The sequence below is a fragment of the Panthera tigris genome, chromosome D2 (genome assembly GCF_018350195.1).
Source record: "Panthera tigris isolate Pti1 chromosome D2, P.tigris_Pti1_mat1.1, whole genome shotgun sequence".
Lineage (NCBI taxonomy): Eukaryota > Metazoa > Chordata > Mammalia > Carnivora > Felidae > Panthera > Panthera tigris.
This window is the reverse complement of record NC_056670.1, coordinates 55,888,056-55,905,875: the sequence shown is the minus strand read 5'-3', so window position 1 is coordinate 55,905,875 and position 17,820 is coordinate 55,888,056. Positions and strand designations below refer to the sequence as shown.

At 52.0% G+C, this 17,820-nt stretch overlaps 2 protein-coding genes across 3 annotated transcripts in view; both read right to left on the bottom strand.

Annotated features, from left to right (window-relative positions):
• Positions 1 to 201: 201 nt before the first annotated feature.
• On the bottom strand, positions 202 to 10,079 carry ANKRD2 (ankyrin repeat domain 2). Its single transcript, XM_007080136.3, is given in 10 exon segments — positions 202 to 467; positions 1,282 to 1,380; positions 1,487 to 1,585; positions 2,766 to 2,864; positions 3,195 to 3,293; positions 5,026 to 5,133; positions 5,248 to 5,406; positions 6,227 to 6,328; positions 9,824 to 9,925; positions 9,927 to 10,079. Coding segments are annotated over 10 exon segments (1,095 nt in total). The 5' UTR covers positions 10,005 to 10,079; the 3' UTR covers positions 202 to 317.
• A 1,440-nt stretch (positions 10,080 to 11,519) lies between these two features.
• UBTD1 (ubiquitin domain containing 1) overlaps positions 11,520 to 17,820 on the bottom strand; it is a 52,480-nt gene continuing 46,179 nt past the window's right edge. Inside the window, exons 1-3 of one of the 2 annotated variants that reach the window (XM_042960750.1) lie at positions 17,599 to 17,777; positions 13,759 to 13,986; positions 11,520 to 12,627 (exon numbers count right to left, since the gene is read on the bottom strand). In XM_042960750.1, the coding sequence (XP_042816684.1) occupies positions 12,242 to 12,627; positions 13,759 to 13,986; positions 17,599 to 17,758 (774 nt within the window). In that variant the 5' untranslated portion in view covers positions 17,759 to 17,777 and the 3' untranslated portion in view covers positions 11,520 to 12,241. Of the gene's footprint in view, positions 12,628 to 13,758; positions 13,987 to 17,598; positions 17,778 to 17,820 lie in introns of those variants that run through there. The other variant, XM_042960751.1, reaches the window with a different exon arrangement.

The following is a 17,820-nucleotide window of genomic DNA, read 5'->3' as shown; positions in this document are numbered from 1 at the left end:
AGAAGCAAGAAGACACCCCTGTAGGAAAAGCAACAGGGCCGGGGCCGAAAGGCTCTAAGTTCCCCTCTTCCCCGAGCCTGCCCTTGCTCCAAAGTTTTCCTTCATTCCTAAACATTTCAGACACAAATAGAAACAAACGTCACAAATAGCAAAAAGACACTTTTTTTTTTTTTTTTTTTTTTTTTTTTTTTTAATTGCGGTAGCTTGTGGGTGCCCGGGTCGTATGCAGAAGAATGGCAGGGTTGTCAGCTCTGGGGGCCATTACTGTGATCCTCTGGCTGTACCCAAGGGACAGCCCGGGTGCCAGGGGCAGGTGTTTACTGGGCTGGCACAGGCTGGGGGGTCTCCTGCACACTCTCAGCAGGACCCTCCAACCCGTTCTGCTCTGCCCCTGGCTCTGGGTGCTCCAGAGCCTGCCGGGTGTCAGCCTGCCACAGTTGCACCAGGTCCGTGGGGGTCTTTCCTGCCTGGGGGAACCAAGAGGAGATGCCGTCACTGTTCAGAAGTTTGTACCAGAAGGCGCCTTCATCTGAACCAGGGCTTCCAACTGGACCGTGTCTTGGCCGTGTCTAGAGGTGGCTTTGGTTGTCACCATCAGGGGAGCGGAAACTACTGGCATATGGTGCACAGAGGTCAAGGATGCTGCTTTAAAAGGCTCCAGTACACAGGACAGTCCCCACAACAAGGAATTATCCAGCCCCACTTACCAATAATGTTGTGGTTGAGAAGCCCTCATCTACTTCCTCCCCACATCGTCCTGACTTTCCCATTATCCCCTTAGCCTTTCTTGAGGCAGGGGGACCTTTCCATTCCCCCCTCTTTTGCTATTGCACTGGGCCCCAAAGAAGAGCTTGGGCTAGGGGATATAGGACCCTTGGAGAACTCCAGGCCCGCCAGGCCAACACAATGTGCTAGCAGTGGTTGTGCCAACCAAGTGCTTAGTTAGGTTCCTTCTAGCTCTGTCTCTCCATGATTCTGGCCTCCCTGGGCCTGGACATTAGGACTTCCTTGCATCTTTTGGGAGGGGGCTTTGGGAAGTCCTCTTACTGCCCCTCCTGGCCGTTTCTCTGCACTTGCACTCTAGACAGAGACAAGCATAAGAGCGGGTTGGGAAGGTGGGTGGTCCCCAAATCTCCAGGGGCCCAAAGAGACCTTCCACTGTGAGGGTGCTCCAAGGGCAGGCTGAGTCTTGCTTGGCTCTGTATTTCCTCCAGGTTCTTGGCACAGAGCCTGGGGGAGTCGTGCACACTGATTACTGAATCTGGGAAGGAATGAACTTACCAGGTTCTTGGTCATCATGTCAGCCCCATGCAGAAGCAGCAATTTGATGATTTTGTAGCGGTTGAGCCTCACAGCATCGTGCAGGGCACTGTCCCCTTCCTAGAGCCAGTGTGATACTCAGTATGGCCCATGGGGGCGTGTGGGAGCCCTCAGGCTGCCTGCACCCCCTTGGGGTGGCTGAGCAGAAGGGAAGCTGGACACTCACTCTGTCTTTGGCATTGATGTCCATGCCCAGGGACAGAAAGTGCTGCACAATCTCCACCTGCCCCGTCCGGACTGCCACATGCAGGGGGGTACTCAGCAGCTGGGTGGGGAGGAAACAGGAACTGCTAGCTGAAGGAGCCTGGACTGTGGTGCCTCCGGGAAGGGAGGCTGTCCTAATTCCAGCCTCGTCCCTTCCCTGAGTCGTAGTGTCAAGGCCTGAGCCCTGGAGGGGCTGGGAATGCTACAGTTTCCACCATCTTATCCAGTGGTTTAACTCTGAAGTATTTCATGCCGCCTTCTCTGGGAAGCCTTCTATGGTTCCTCTCTCATCCACCTGTGAGCAACTGCTTACTCCTCTGCCCTTCTTTTAATAATTATAATAGATGTGGGGTACCTGGGTGGCTCAGTCGGTAGAGCATGCAACTCCTAATCTTGGGGTTGTAGGTTTGAGCCCAATGTTGAGTACAGAGATTACTTTAAAAAAATCTTAGGGTCACCTGGGTGGCTCAGCGGGTTGAGCATCTGACTCTTGATTTCAGCTCAGGTCATGATCTCGCGGTTTGTGGGATGGAGCCCTGCGTTGGGCTCTGTCCTGATGGTGTGGAGTCTGCTTGGGAATCTCTCTCTCCCTCTCTCTCTCTCTGCCCCTTCCTGGCTCTCCCTCAAAATAAATAAACTTAAAAAAAAAAAAGACGCTCCAAATTGTTAAAAAAAATAAATAATTATACTAGATGCCATTTACTGAGGGATGACCATGTATTAGGCATGGCAGAAGCTTACAAAACATCAGCCTTATGCTGAATAAATAATTTACATACACTTTCACGTCTAATTATATAATAATTCTGTAAAACATTTGACAGATAATAACAGGCTCAGAGGCTGTCTTGAACCTATCTGTCACTTGTTCAAGGATGTACACAAAGGAATGAATAAACAGAAAAATGGTGGGTGAACAGATGAGTAAATGAATGGATGGATGGACAGATAAATAAAGGATGATAAAGAATTGCATGGATGAACACATCCTGCATCTTTTGAGTGATCCCAAAGCCCCCCGATAGTGGATTTCTTCTCTTCTCTCCTGCCCTTCTGCTCCCATCCCCAGATGGTGGTCCCCAAGGACCTGCAGTTGATGGCAAGGACCCCTCCCTGGGCTCTGCAGCCACTCTAGAAACCAGACTAGCTCACTACCCTCCTGCCCTACTGGGCTTTTCTGTTCTCTGCTTCTTGCCCTCCCCCTCCAGCTACCCTAATATCTGTGAGCATTATTGCCCCACCTTATCTCTTATGTTGGTGTTTCCTCCTCGGTTTTGCAGGAGTTTTACCACCTCCAAGTGGCCCCCACGGCAGGCCCAATGCATGGCCGTGCAGTCCAGCTAGAAGGGAAAGATGGGGCTTTAGGGAAGAAAGGAGCCTAGGGGAAAGGACCCCAGCCAAGAGGGTGGGAGGAATCGAGGGAAAGAGGGCAGAGAAGGGGCTAGGGCATGCCTATGCCTGGGCTATGGACCAAGCAGAGCAGGAGAACCCTCAGGTCCATGCCAAATTAACGAAGGGTGGCCCCAGGTCATACAATCTGCTAGAGATGAGGCCTGGCCCCTGAGGAAGCATGAGTGTCTTCCAGGTTGGCACAGGTTTACAGGAAGAGGGGGTCTGTTGGTGCTGGGCCTACCTCCTACCTCCTGCCCAATACCAGCTCTATAGCTCACCCGATCCTGGAAGTCCACAGTAGCCCCACTCTCCAGAAGCTTCTCCAGGATCTCCATGTGGCCTTCCAGGGAAGCTCGATGCAATGCTGTCCGGCGGAACTGTCCCCAGAGAGACTGTCAGGGCCTGATCTCTGGCCCCAGGCTAAGACCCAGGACTTAACCCAGTTTGATTCTGACCCCTATGCTCGGTCCCCCTATCTTCCATGCTCTGCCAGCTCTTTTATGTTCTATCTAGACCAGCTGTGGAGCCCTCTAATGCCCTGGGAACTCTGACCTTCTCCATGTGCCCTCTCCCAAGCATGTCACGCTGGGCCTTGGCACAGGCTGTTCCCTCTGCCAGGAATGCCTATTTTGCCCTCACTTCCTGTGAGTGCTTGATGAATTCTTGCTACTCCTTCAAGAGGCAAGGCAACTCAAGTGCCATCATCTTGAAACCTCTGGGCCAGAGCTGTGCCTTGGGTGACCCAGAGAACCTTCCATGGTGAGAGGGTGTTGAAAGGCAAGCCAAGCCTTACTAGACTCTGCTTCTCCTCAGTGCCTAGCCCAGGGCCAGAATGAGCAGGTGCACACAAATGACTGGTCCGAAGAAGGAACGAGTTTCAGCATTTTGCTTTGATCTTTTGAAACACTCAAGCCATGGGGCATATCTTTCCATAGTCTAAAGATCTGGCTATACACCAGTCTCCCTCCACCCTCAACCCTGGTCTTCCCTTTTTTGCACACCCCCCTCCCCCCGCCCCAGCGCCTGGTACAGTGCTCAGGGACAGGAGGTGCTTGGATAGACCGAGAGGATTCAGATTCCAGAGTCTAAAGAATGGAAAGGCCATGCAGTCTAAGCCCACAATGATACAGGCTGAAGGGAGTGACCATAAATTTGCTTAATCCTGGGATATGAGTGTGAAAGAGCACCGTACCAAGTGTGAAAGAGGCAGTTTTCAGGGAAAACAAAACAAAGTGTGATGGATGATGGAAATGTTTTGAAAATTGTTGTGATGATTGCACGACATGGTGGATGTAATTAATGCCACTGACTTGTGCACTTAAAATGGCTAAAATGGGGGCGCTTGGGTGACTCAGTCAGTTAAGCGTCTGACTTTGGCTCAGGTCATGATCTCACATCTCGTGAGTTCGAGCCCTGTGTCGGGCTCTGTGCTGACAGCTCCGAGTCTGTAGCCTACTTCAGATTCTGTGTCTCCCTCTCTCCCTCTGCCCTTCCCCCGTGCATGCTCTGTCTCTCTCTCTCAAAAATAAACATTAAAAAAAATTAAAATGGCCATTTCATGCTATATGTATTCCACCACAATAAAATAAAAATAATTTTTAAAGGGAAGCATATTATATAATGCAACACAAAAATAATATCATTTCCTAGTATGTGCTTTATAGTTTTTTCCTTCATTCAGTAATGTCTTATTAAGGCATTAATATTCTGTTTGATCCCCATGACATGCTCTGAGGGAAATAGGCCATTTTACAGAGAAGGAAACTTAGGCATGGAGAGGTAATGAACCTAGCAATGGTCTCATAGCTAAGGTCCCGTACAGATGGGATTTGAGCCTCAAATTCTTCGTTTTGTCTTTTTAAATTTAACTCTATTCCTCTTTCTTCCCTAAAGGACCACCTGACATTTGTTTCCTTGGAGGTGGTTCAACTTGAAAAGGGCCTAAAGTTTTAAATAAGTTCCCGCACGGGCAAGAGGACATCCCAAATCTTCTAAAGACCCCTTCCTAAAGGACACCCAATGCCTGTTCTCAAACAGGTCCACAAGTGGGAGGGGTAGGGGTGGCAACTCTGAAAGGGAGGCAGGCACAGGCGCAGGTAGGAATATCACCTGATCACAGGTGTCCGGGGAACCCCCATCGGCCAGGAATTTCTCAATGACCTTCATTTTCCCCTCCACTGCCGCTTTCAGGAATGTCTCCTCGTCCACAGGTCCTGTCTGGAAGGCATGAATCTAGTCATGGAGGGCTGCTCTGTAGTGATCAGAGGCCCCCTGCCCACCCCCACCCCGCCCCTGACAACACAGGTGTTTCCCCCGTCCCAGGACCCTTACGATCTCCTCAGGCTCTGGAGGTGGCTCCTGGGGGGCAGTCAGTGCTTCCCGCTTTTTTTGCTTGCGTTTTTTCCGCAGCTCGATGAGGTTCTGGATCCCACCCACATCGATGATCTCCCGCCGAAGGTCTAGTGATGTCTTGCGCACACGCTCTTGACCCTGCATGGAGGGGGGTTCATCAACCCCCATGCTGGGGGCTTGGGGACCCTGAGCTAAGCTGGGGGAGGAGGATAAGGGAGAGCTTCTCAAGGGAGAAAGAATCCAGGACTAGAAGAAGCAGATGAGACAGGGACACAGATGGCTCAGATCAGGGGACAAGGGGAGACTTGAGGGGACTGCGTAAGAGCTACCAGCTTCAAGGCTTCACGTAGGTGAAGGGTAGGATGAGGGAATCTCAGAGGCAATCCTTAGCCCAGGCCTTCCGAGCAGAGTATGAATCCTCAGCTTTCCTTCCATGCAGTTTCATTTGTGTGTGTGTGTGTGTGTGTGTGTGTGTGTGTGTGTGTGTGATGATAAAAGTAATACATGATTAATATTAAGAAGAAATACAGAAACATAAGAGGTATGAAGAGAAAACCCTTCTCTCCCAGAGGTAAATTCTAGTATGGCTCGGTTGATGTCCTTCAGACAAGCATCCTATGGGATCATCCTCCACAATAGTGCTTGGGAAACTGTTTTTCTCTTACGAGCACGGAGATCTCTCCAATCCGCACGCACAGTCTCCCTGAGCCCCTTAACACCTGCATCGTGCCTGCGGTAGGGCCACTCAATAACTTGGGGCTTCCAAAATAAATTCCCTGGGATCTTGTACACATGCAGATTCTGACTCACCAGGTCTGGGGTGGGGCTAAGATTCTTCATTGCTAACACGCTCCCAGGGGTGCGGAGATGCTGGTTCTCATACCACACTAGGAGCAGCAAAGCCCTAACTGCCTGTCCTGTCCCCTAAGCACAGAGGTTGGGTTCTCCTGACACTTACCTTAACCTTTTGTAAGGCCAGACTCGGAGCCCCGTGGTGCTTCTCATCCTCCAACACCAGCATGTCCATGGGCAGCTTCTGCTGGGCCGTTCCTAGGAGTTTCTGGTGAGCCAAGGAGAGGACATGCTCCAGGACCTGCCCTCAGCAGGCCAGGGAGGCAGGGAGCCTCTCTCCCAACCCACTCCAAGGGCGCCCTACGGACCTCCTCCTGTGTGACCCCAGATCCCTTCCATGCCCCACTCCTGACTGGAGAGCCGCAGGCCAGAGCAGGGCTCCCCATAATTCCCCAACCCAACCCTGACCCCAACATCAGCTCAAACACCTGTCTACTGATGGTTGTGGGTCCTCAGCAAAACAAGTTTAAGGGTTACTGGAATGAGTTTTCATGAAATTAAATATATTCACTTTTTAAAGCACTGAGATGATGGTGATTTTACTTTGCTGGCATTAAAAATTCACTTTGGGGGTGCCTGGGTGGCTCAGTTGATTGAGCGTCCGACTTTAGCTCAGGTGGTGATCTCATGGTCCTTGAGTTCAAGCCCCACCTGGGGCTCTGCTGCCAGCACAGAGTCTGCTTCGGATCCTCTGTACCCGGCTCCGTCTGCCCCTCCCCCACAGACGCTCGCTCTCTCTCTCTCTTAAAAATAAACATTAAAAAATTAAAATTTTCACATTGATGAAATAATTGTGGTAAGAGTTGATAGTTATTTTTTAAATAGATTCACATACCAATAAAAAATTTTGGCAACTCTCTGTTAGATACCAACTTTTTTTTTTTTTTTTTTTTTTCTCAGATTTTACCACTTCATGATATCCTGGAGCTGGAAACCTGCTGTTCTCAGGGAGTCTGAGGGATGGGAGTTACACCTTCACTTTTCACTAGCTTTCACTTTAAAGGTACTCTTAGCATTAACCTTATTCTCATTGTAATTATAGGGGTGAAACTCCTGCCAAGTCTCCTCACCATTTGTATCTTTGACTTGCCTGGACCACTTCCTCATGGCCTCCTCCTGTTTTAAAGGAAAACACTTTTTGTGAAGTGCTGTACCGCTATCTCTGAAGGCCTGTGTGCCGGGAACATTCGCCCAGGTTGGAGGATGCTGAGTCCAGATGGGGAGGAATGGCCACCCTCACAGAGCTCTCAGCTGCCTTTTGCATTTGCCACTGAGCTCCGGTATTGTACTCCTCAAGAGCGGTTTTGCGCCGATTTCCCAGGTCTTCACTGGGGAGGTCCTGGTGCCCCCTGGTTTCTCCTTTCCGCGTTGGCTTTACATAGTTTGAGGTGTCCCGGCGCCGGCCTCACTTGAAACACTGCATCTTCTTCCAGGAACGAGGGATGACCTCGGGCTGCGGCTACTACTGGTGGGGTCTGGCCGGGTCCCACCGTCAAGAGGGTGGGCTTGGGTCTGAATCATCTTGGTAACCCTAGCCCCTGTGACAGGGCCTAGCATATAGCAGGTAGTCGGTGAATGTTTGGAGGATAAATGAATGAATAAGCGAATGGATGATGACAGGTGGGCTCAGCAACTCTGTCCACCCCGAAGTCCTCAGTGATGACCTGACCTGATATGTTCCCCACAACAGAGCCCTAGCCGCGGCCTCCCGGGCTCTCCTTCCCCTCCCACACCAAGAAAGGGGTGCAGACTGCACAGAGGCTCCCCTCCGAGGACCTTGCTGGGCTGGGGCCTGGCGTGAACAACAACGGACTCCCAGGCTCACCCTTGCCTTACCCAGACTCTACAGTCCCTTGCTTCAGATGTCTTTGTGGGCTGACATACAGTAAGTGCTCAATAAATGTTTATTAAATTGGATGCTGGTTGGTGAAATACAACAGAACAAAGTCCTACCTTACTTCATAGATGGTTTTACAGATCAAATGAAAGAAAGCCTGGACAGTGCTCAGCATGGTGCCTGGCACGTAGGAGGCACTTGGTGGGAAGGCGGGCTCTTTGGGTGCCCAGTGTCCTGACAGCCTGCTGCTATATTTGTTGGGTGAATGAATGGACGAAGGCTGCTCCGTGTCCCCTTGCTGAAGGTCTCTGTGTCCAGCGGCAGCCCTCCAGAAATGGCATGACTCACCTGCCTGGCGCCGGGGGAGAAGCGGCATTCCTGGAGATCCAGGGGTACCCCAGCCAGGAGTTGGCAGCGGGTTTAGCCCAAGCCCTTCCCCCACAAACTTGCCACCCTTGCCCCTCGTCTCATCTCTTCTTCCAGCAGAGTCCTGGTCCTTCCCTCTTCCTCACCCCCCTTCGGTCGCTCCTGTTTTGAACCAAGCCTACCTCCGAACTGATTGGTCTCCTCCCTCCCATTCCTGTTAGGGCCAGTCTTTCCCCTCCAACATGTCCTTCTCAGGCTGTCAGAGCTGCCTTCCTAAAATAGGTCAGATGGTGCCACTTGCCCTCCCTCAGCAACACTTAGTGGCTCCCCACTGCCCAAAGAATAAATATCTTTCCCAGGGCCCCCTCTGGTTTGTGCCCAGCCTTAACCCCTTCCTACTACCAGACTTTCTCAGGACAGTCCCACTGTCACTCACCTGAGCTTCAGTGCCTGTCTTTTCCTAAGCCTGAATTTCCTCCCCTCCTGATCTCTGCTCATGAGCCTTGAAGGCCCCACTCAAATGCCATCCTGCCCCTAAGAGTTCTTGAGCACCCATGGTCAGAACGACTCACCCACCCTTTGTGCTCTTTCACTTCTGACTGAACACCCCTATTTTGCCGTGTCTACACTCTGCCGGTTTCTTTTTTTTTTTAAGTAGGCTCCCTGCCTAGCGTGGAGCTCAACATGGGGCTTGAACTCACACCCCTGAAATCAAGACCCGAGCTGGGATCAAGTCGGACACCTAAGCAACATGACCCACTCAGGCGCCCTAACTGCCTGTTTCTTAGTGGACTGTGCGCCTGATGGATGTTGGCTAAAATGAATGTGGGCTTGGTAAGGAGGCAGGGGCTGGCCTCACTGATTCTCTTATTCCTCCCAGCACCTGGCACTTGGCAGAGCACTCTTAAGTCGAGAATTAGTTTAAATAGAATGAAGAGGAGACAAGCCTGCACCCTCCTCCCTGCCCCCCCCCAACTTCTTTATCCCAGAGAAAATGGAATTGCCCAGAGCCACATGCTCCACAGGCCTCCCCAGGTGGGGCTGGTACTCCTGGGAAAACCCGTGCTTCCTTTCCCAGCACCCTTCCTCGCTCTGCTCCCAGTCTCTATTCTGTAGGGACCAAACGCTGGAGTCTCTCCCATCCCAGCCTCCCACCCAGCAGCTGTGGGAGATCTCCGGGCCCCACACTCCCACATTCCCAGACAGCATCTCAGCTGTCCCGCTCTGTGCAGCCCGGACCACCTCCTCAAGGCCTAGGTGTCTGGCAGGGTCTCGGGAACCCCGCATGGCTCGCCCACCCTGCGGTCTCTCAGTTCTTGGGGTTGAAGCCTCAGTCACCCACGGCTAGCAACCTCCTCCACCAGGAGCCCACTGAGGCTGGAGTGGAGCCATTGGGTCGCTGGGGACACCTGCCCTCCTTCCCACTACAGATGTGGTGGCCCTTGACAGTACAGCTGGATCTCCTTAGAACCCTTTGGGTCCCCACACCTGTGCCCGTACCTCATTCTCCTCCTCCTGTGCCAGCCGTTCCTCGATAAGCGCTGTGGCCCTCTTCACCGCCTCAGAGCCCTCCTCAGAGCCCTCCATGGTGCCGTCTATAACCAGCCTCTGCAAGCCACAGGGCCTCAGGGGCTTTATAAGCCAGGGTACCCACCCCCACCCCGCTGGGCGCCTTTGCCATGAGCTCACCGGCCCAATTCTCCACCTGCCTCCCCCACCTGTCACCTTCACCCCGGGCAGCCCCAGGGAGCTGGGGGAGGCAGGGACAGTTTGCCCACCCCCCCCACCCCCTTGCCTATTAGAGCTGAAGGGCCCAGCACCCCAAGAGCGGGGCTGCAGGAAGGAGCCTGCCCAGCCTCTGTCCTAAGTGCTTGGGTAGAGCTGAGCCTTAGCCAGGACAGCTGGGAGGCACAAAGAACCCGCTGGCTTGCCCCTAACCTTGATGGCAGTGCCACCTGCTGGATGCCTGGAAACTGCCCAGCCAGTACCAGTGAGGGCAACTGAAAGCCAGAGGTGCGGACCCAATACAGGCCTGTGTCCCCAGCTGTCCCGGGAACAGGCCCTGCTTGCCCTGGGGTGAGGCAAACTCTGTTCTGTCTGGGCTGGAGTGTCAAGGCGATGGGCAGGAGTGAGAGCAGATGCCTCCCGCTTCGCCTGCAGCTCAAGCAGGCCTTTGCCTCTTTGGGGCCCCACAGCGCCCCCTAGCGAGACATCTGTACGTGGCTGCATGTCCATTAGCTTCGGACAAACCTTGACCCATCTGTCTGTCTCAGGAGGCCTCTGTAAAACTGAAAAAGTCTTGCTTCAAGAGGGGTTTCAGGAAGCCACCCGAAAAGGGCCAGAGTACAGTGCCAAGCCCAGTTGACGAGGACACCATTTCCTCCCAGTTTCATCAGGCCACCCTGACCGAGGTCCAGCCATGCTCGCTGAAAAGGAAAACTGTCAGTGGAGAAAAAGCAGACCTGAACTTGCTCAGCTCCATACCTAGAACTGTGGGAGTGAGCCCCGGGTCGTCCTGACCCAGGATTAACCTGCCAGTGAGCCACAGACGCCACAGGTTCTGTAACGCTCAAGCGGCCTGCCCTTAGCTAAGCCACCTGATCAAAGGTCCCCCTCCGACTAGACGCACACTTTTCCTGAAGGAAGGACAGGCACTGGCTGCTTTTCCTCTCTGGTTCCCTTGCTGGCAAGCTGACACATGCTCATAACCTAAATTGGTCAGAGATTTTTCTTTTCCATTGCCGAGGGCGCAGTGCAGCAGCCCTAGGATTTTCGCACACACCTCAGTCCTGGGGGGCTGGCCGAGGCGCTGGGGCGGGCAGCCAGCACCCTCCCGTGTGTCACGGGAGCAGACCTGAGGATTACTAACGCCACCTTCCTGAGATGCTGCCTCTGCTTCCAAAGCACTTTCACATCCATTATCCCCTTTAATCCTCCCAGCAACTGAAGAAGAGGCGAGGCAGGCGGCATCGTCTCTACTTTAAAGATAAGCAGAGTGGGCTCGGCAGTGAAGTGGTTTTTCCCAAGGACCCGTGTGAACACAGGGCCTGGAACACTAGTGATTCGAGGCTCCTGCAGTCTCTGCTGTGGACAGAGCAGCCGGGGTTCTTACACCCAGCTGCTCCCACACCAGAACTGGCTCCGGGGCTCCACGGAGCTGCCAGACAGCCGGAGTCAAAGCTAGGCAAGAGAGAAGGAAGGAGCAAAAGGCTTTATTGATAAATATGCAGATATGTCTGTACACAGGGACCTGTTATGGGCCATGACCAGGCTGCAGACCCCCCACCGCTTGGGTTACAGCCGGGAGATGGCCCTGTGCAGACCCCTGCCACGACAGCACAGCCTTCCGGCCACCAGCCTGCCCCATCTCTGCCAATTGTGCCGGGGGGCAGGGAGAGGCAGAGGCCGGCCTCGGGCTCCCTGCCCCTGGGGCTCACAAGCCATCCCCTCCCCTCCAGGGGATTGGCACCGGGCCCAGGGCAGAGTCAGGGAGTGGGGGCAGGGGAAGGGGACAGCAGCTGCTTCAGACCCTGAGCAGAAAACCGGAGTGAGCACAGCCGGCAGCACCAGACGACAGATCTGGGCTCCAGGCGCCTCCGGGCTGGCCCTTGTGGCTCGAACCTGCTGCGGGAGAGAGGCAGGGTGGAACACCCCAGTTTGCCCTTCCTCTGACAAGGTTGGCAAAGCCTGTGTGAGGCAGCACTGCTTCCTGGGTGTGGGGCGCTGGTGGCCCACGGTGCCCCTGGGAGGCAGGGTCCCTTCACGGCTTGCCCAGCAGCCATCCGGCGGGAGGCGCCCTTGAGGAAAGTAACAGCACTTGGAGGCAGCAGCAGGGTGGGGGGACCTGGTGCCCAGCCGGGAGGCCTCTCAGCCCCGCGGAGGCCTCCTCGGCCTCTCCTCCCAGGGTCCGTGGGCTCATCAGTCCTGGGGTGGTGGGGGCTGGTTGATGATGACCTGGATGACAAAATCTTTCTGGATCTTGGTTTCCTGGAGTCGCGTGCGGTCTGTGAGCAGCTTCCCCGAGAAGAACCACCGCTGCCAGGACGGCTCGATGCCCTCCTGGGTGTGCAGTTGCCTCTTGAGCTGCCCCACCGTGTCGGGCAGGCTGGCGCTGAGCCTCACGTCCTTGCCTGTGGAGAGGCGCACCTTTAATGGGAACTCGCGGCGCACGCTGGGCGTGGGCTCGGGGGGCTCCAGGCTCTCCTCCTCAGTGTGCTCCAGCAGCAGGTTCACAGGGGGCGACAGGCAGTAGATGGGCAGCTGGTAGCGATTGCCCAGCTCGTCGTAGCATTCACAGAGGGTGCCTGTGGGAAAAGCAGGGCAATCAGAGTCTGCTGGGGAACCCCAAAATTCCTATGTCGAAGCCCTAACCCCCAATGCTACTGTATTTGAGGATGGGAGCCTATCTGGGAGTAATTAAGGTTGAACGAAGTCATACAGTGGCGCACTGATCCAACAGGATTAGTAGCTTTATAAGAGACACTCAGGCATGCTCTCTCCCCACCACGTGAGGACATAGCAAGCAGATGGCCATCTACAAGCCAAGAAGAAGGCCCTCACCAAAACTCACATCAGCTGGCACCTAGATCTTGGGCTTCCTGGCCTCCAGAACGGTGAGACATAAAATTTCTGCTGTTTAATAAGCTATCCAACCTGTGGTATTCTGTGGTAGCAGCCCGAGCAAACTAGTACACCTGTCATGGCCACCCCACAGTCCCCGAACCCTCCCCTACAGCCAAGTGTCCCTTGGACATACAGATGGGAGGAGTTCAAGGTACACTCGGGAAGATGTGGGCTGGCCTTCGGGCTCTACCAGGTGCTAGCTTGTTCAATTCTGGCAAACTGCATCACTTTCCATGTTCTCATTCAACAACTCTCCCCTGAGTATGTGCTGGGTGCCGGGGTTACAAGGGGGAATGAAAAAGCACAGGTCTGCTCTTCATGGCTTATACCTTGGTGGGCCCCAGTTTCCTTCCTGGACTATGTATTGCACGTAGTAATATATTTACCGTGCCTTGAGCACCTAATGAGTGCTGGGACTGGACTAAAGGATGTTCCGTGTATCTTTCTGAGTCCTAACAACCATTCTATTAGGTGGGTATCCCCCTTCATAGTTATAAGTTCCTTTAAATTTCTGCGATACTGAAGTACCTGAGCAACTCTAGCTTGCTCCCATCACACTGCTTTGAGGTTTGTTGGTGCCTTTCTACCTCTTCATTAGACAAACAGGGACCGTGTCTCATTTTTCCTTGTGTCCCCACTCCTGGCCCATGCTCAGTAAGGGGTGCCTGAATGGACAAGCAAATAGCCACCCCGGCCACCTGGAAGCTCGGAGAAAAACTCCCGATGTGTGGCTGGCCACCGGCTCTCCTCCACCCTGAGCAGCCTGGTGGCCCCCACTCCAGCGGGGATAAAGCCCGGCCCTGCTCGCTCACCATGAGGCAGGGTGATGCTGGCTCCGTCCAGGATGGCCTGAGCCAGCTCATGGTCATTGGCCTCGGCTGCATAGGCGGCGGCCTTGAGGGCGTCCCAGATCTCCTTGCGGCCCTCGAAGGCAGGTGCTGTGTCCCAGAACTCGTCCCGTTTGCTCCGCAGCTGCCCGTCGGTCATGGGGTAGTCACTCTTCCACTTCAGCCGCTCTTTCTTCAGGGGCTCGTTGCGCCCTGGGCAGGACAGAAGGGACAGGCTGAGCACCTCCAAAGCCAGGCTGCGGCCAGCCCTCTCGCCCACCCCTCACCCGTCAGCAATCCCCCAACCCTCCCCAGCAGTGGCTCCTGAGTACCAGGGCCGTTTCCCACCATCAGGGAAGACTCTCGAAACTGCACACGCCCAACCTGGGGATGTAAACTATTTTTGTCAGCAGAACATATAGTGCCTGCTATTGTTGTTTTCAGTAACTGTACCCTTTGATTACAAAGGAGTACATGTTTGGAATTTTAAAAAATCTGTAAAGAATGTTGATGTGTGATAATAAAAACTGCTCTCATTTATGGAGCCAGTTTGTGCCAGATCACAGGGCAGGCCCTTTAGTCCCACTGTTCATCTGATCCTCAAAACCCAGCAGAGGGGGAAAAGACCCAGAGAGCCTATCGTCTGCCTGAGGCCACACAAATACCGATTTAACACAAAACTTTCATTTTTTTTTAAATTTATTTTTTTAATTTTTTGGAGAGAGAGAGCACACGTGTGTGTGCACACAAATAGGGAGGGGGAGGGGAGAGGGAGAGAGAGAGAGAATCCCACACAGGCTCCATGGAGCCTTACGTGGGGCTCTATCCCACAACCGTGAGATCAGGACCTGAGCTGAAATTAAGAGTCGGACACTTAACCGACTGAGTCACCCAGGCGGCCAACACAAGGCTTTCTGATTGCCGAGGCCACCGTCTCACTGCCGTCTGTACCCTGCTGCCGCTGGGGAAAAAAATTACTCAAGACTTCCACTATTCAGAAATAACCACTGTGGACACCTAAACGTATTTCCTTTTCCCCATTTTTCTCAACACAGTTGCGTGCATATTATTAAATTTCGTTTTTATATTTGTTGTTACGCAAAGGACCTAACAGTTGTTTATGCCAATATACTTTACATTACACTTAAATACTGTCAACATATACTCCCATGATTAAAAATGATAAACTTCAATGTCTTGTTATTAATGTTCTAGCATACAGTTACAAAAAGCGTATTTTTTTTTTTTTAAAACCATAACCAACCAACCAAAAATCCCCCTGCAGCATCTGAAGAAGAAAACAATTCTGTTAAGTGTCATTTTTCTTGTTACCTAGCCCCAAGTGACTTCCAAGACAAGTCAAGACTGTGGGCAGAACCATCTCTCAGAGGCTTTGGGAGGCTCAGTCATCTCAAAGCTGAAGGCAGAATAATCCACAGGAAGAAGGTCTCAATCACTCAGCTCCCTTGATAAAACTCAGATCCTACAGGCGAGGCACAGAACCAGAGCTGGGGTCTGCCCCCAGGCCACCCCCTTGGGCTGGGGCAGGAGAGGGCTCCTCAGGGGGAAGACCATGCCATCCACTCCCTACCAATTGTGTGAAAGAACCCCATGCGAGCACTGTATTTATATATATTATCCTGGTTCAGCTTCACAATAGCCTTAGGCGCTAGGTGTTCATAGCTATTTCACAGATGATGGGACAGGCAGAGAGATCAAATGACTTGCCTGAGGTCACACAGTAAGTGACAGAGTGAGGATTCCACCTCAGGTCAGACTGAATCCACAAACGGCCCTCCTGCGGGTTTGCCGGCTACCAGCTACCAGCACAGACAGAAAACTCTGAAAGCCAGACATTTACTTTAAAGTGCTCCTGGGTTAGCAGAAGGAAACGCAAATCCTTTGTGGGAAAACAACTTTAAGCCAGGCCTCAAAGAATTCCCAGGATAAAGGTCCAAGGAAAATAAATGACAAGGTCATAGTTGTTTTTGTTGTGTCATTTTTAAAACTCACAACATACAAGACAACAAGGCAATATTAGCCTTGTTAGCACAAACAGTAGATGGAAGAATCAGACGGACAAAGATTTCAGATATGGGATTTATCAGACACAGACTATGAAATACCAAGTTTAAGAAATAAGTGAGTCTTGAGGCGCATGGGTGACTCAGCTGGTTAAGCGTCTGACTCTTGATTTCGGCTCAGGTCATGATCTCACAGTTCCAAGAGTTCGAGCCCTGCTTCAGGCTCTGCACTGACCGCGGGGAACCTGCTTGGGATTCTGCCTCTCTCTCTGCCTGCTCCCCCCTCCCCCGACCCTGTCCCCCAACTCATGCTCCCCGTCTCTCTCAAAATAAATAAAAAAAAAAATAAGTGAGTCTTAAAAATATGAACAGGGAAAAAGAGATTATAAAGAATGACCAAGAGGAAATTAAAAGAACCATACAGGACTTCTAGAACTGAAAAACATAATACTTGAAATTTACATGGTCTAACATTTATTTTTAAATATAAAAAAAATTTTTTTTAAGGTCCACTTATTTTTGAGAGAGAAATAGAGCATGAGTGAGGGAAGGGCAGAGAGAGAGAGGGAGACACAGAATCCAATGCAGGCTCCAGGCTCCGAGCTGTCAGCACAGGGCTGGATGCTGGGCTTGAACTCACGGACTGTGAGATCATGACCTGAGCCAAAGTCAGATACTTAACTGACTGAGCCACACACACGCCCCCATGGTCTAATATTTTAAATCAGAATTTCCAGAAGGATACAACAGGAAGAATGGGGATGAAACAATATTCAAAGAGATCATAAAAATGTCCATTTTCCTCTAAACTGGAGGAAATTCCTAACTGGGAATTCCTAACTGGGAGGGGTTCTCCCACCACCACCACCACCACCACCACCCCCCCCCCCCCCCCCCCCCCCCCCCCCCCCCGCCCCAAAGGAACTTGGCAAGCTGATTCTAAAGTTTATATAGAAAAACAAAGCCACCGCTAGAGTAGACTGAGGTGAGAACCTGCACTACCATTACCAACACTAATTATAAAACTATAGTGGGTGCAGGACTGGAACAGGGACAGACAAATGGGCCAACAGGATAGAACAGAGAGCCCAGAAATAGACCCAGGCATATACAGAAACATGATTAAAATGAGAAGGAACATTGCAGATGGGGTGTGTGTGTAAGATGGATGTGAAATAAATCTATATATTGCTTTCTGCTCCTGGTTTCTGATAGTATTTGGTCTTTCACCTGGCTCCTAATATACAGCTCCAAAACCTTTATGATGTCCTGAGTGATAGGAATGTCTGATATAGAGCTCCTAAATCCCTTAGAATTTCCTGGGTAATACAAGTGTCTTTTGTTCTAATGAGGCAGCTCTTGGTAAGCTCCATGAAAAGCTTGGAACTTGAAGCCCTGCTTCCACATTCTCCGGTGAGGGGAGAGGGGCTACAAATTGAGTTAATAATTGGCCACACCTGTGATGAAGCCTCCACAAAACCCCCAAAAGTATGGGGTTTAGAGAGCTTCCAGACTGGTAAACACACCCATGTGCTGGAGGCATGGTAGACCCCAAGTCTGGAACAAAAGTTCCTATGCTCAGGACATTTCCTGACCTCCCCTCATGTATCTCTATCTGTTTATTCAGTTGTATCCTTTAAAATGTCCTTTGTAATAAATCAGCAGTACTAAGTAAACTGTTTTCCTGGGTTCTGTGAGCCGCTCTAGCAAATTCTTGAACACAGGGAGAGGGTCATGGGAACCTCTGATTTGCAGTCAAGTTGGGCATAAGTTGTGGGTAACCTGGGGACCCACTACTTACTGAAGCTGGGGGCAGTCTTGTGGGATTGATCCCTCATCCTGTGAGGTCTGCACCAACTGTGGGTAGTGTCACAATTGAATAGAACAGTAGGACGTGAGTTGGTGTCCACAGAGAACTGGAGAATTTCTTGGTGTGGGAAAAACACCCACACAACTGGCATCAGAAGTACTCTAAGTGAGTAGAGGAGAAACGCAGGTGATTTTTCTTTACAATGAACTACTG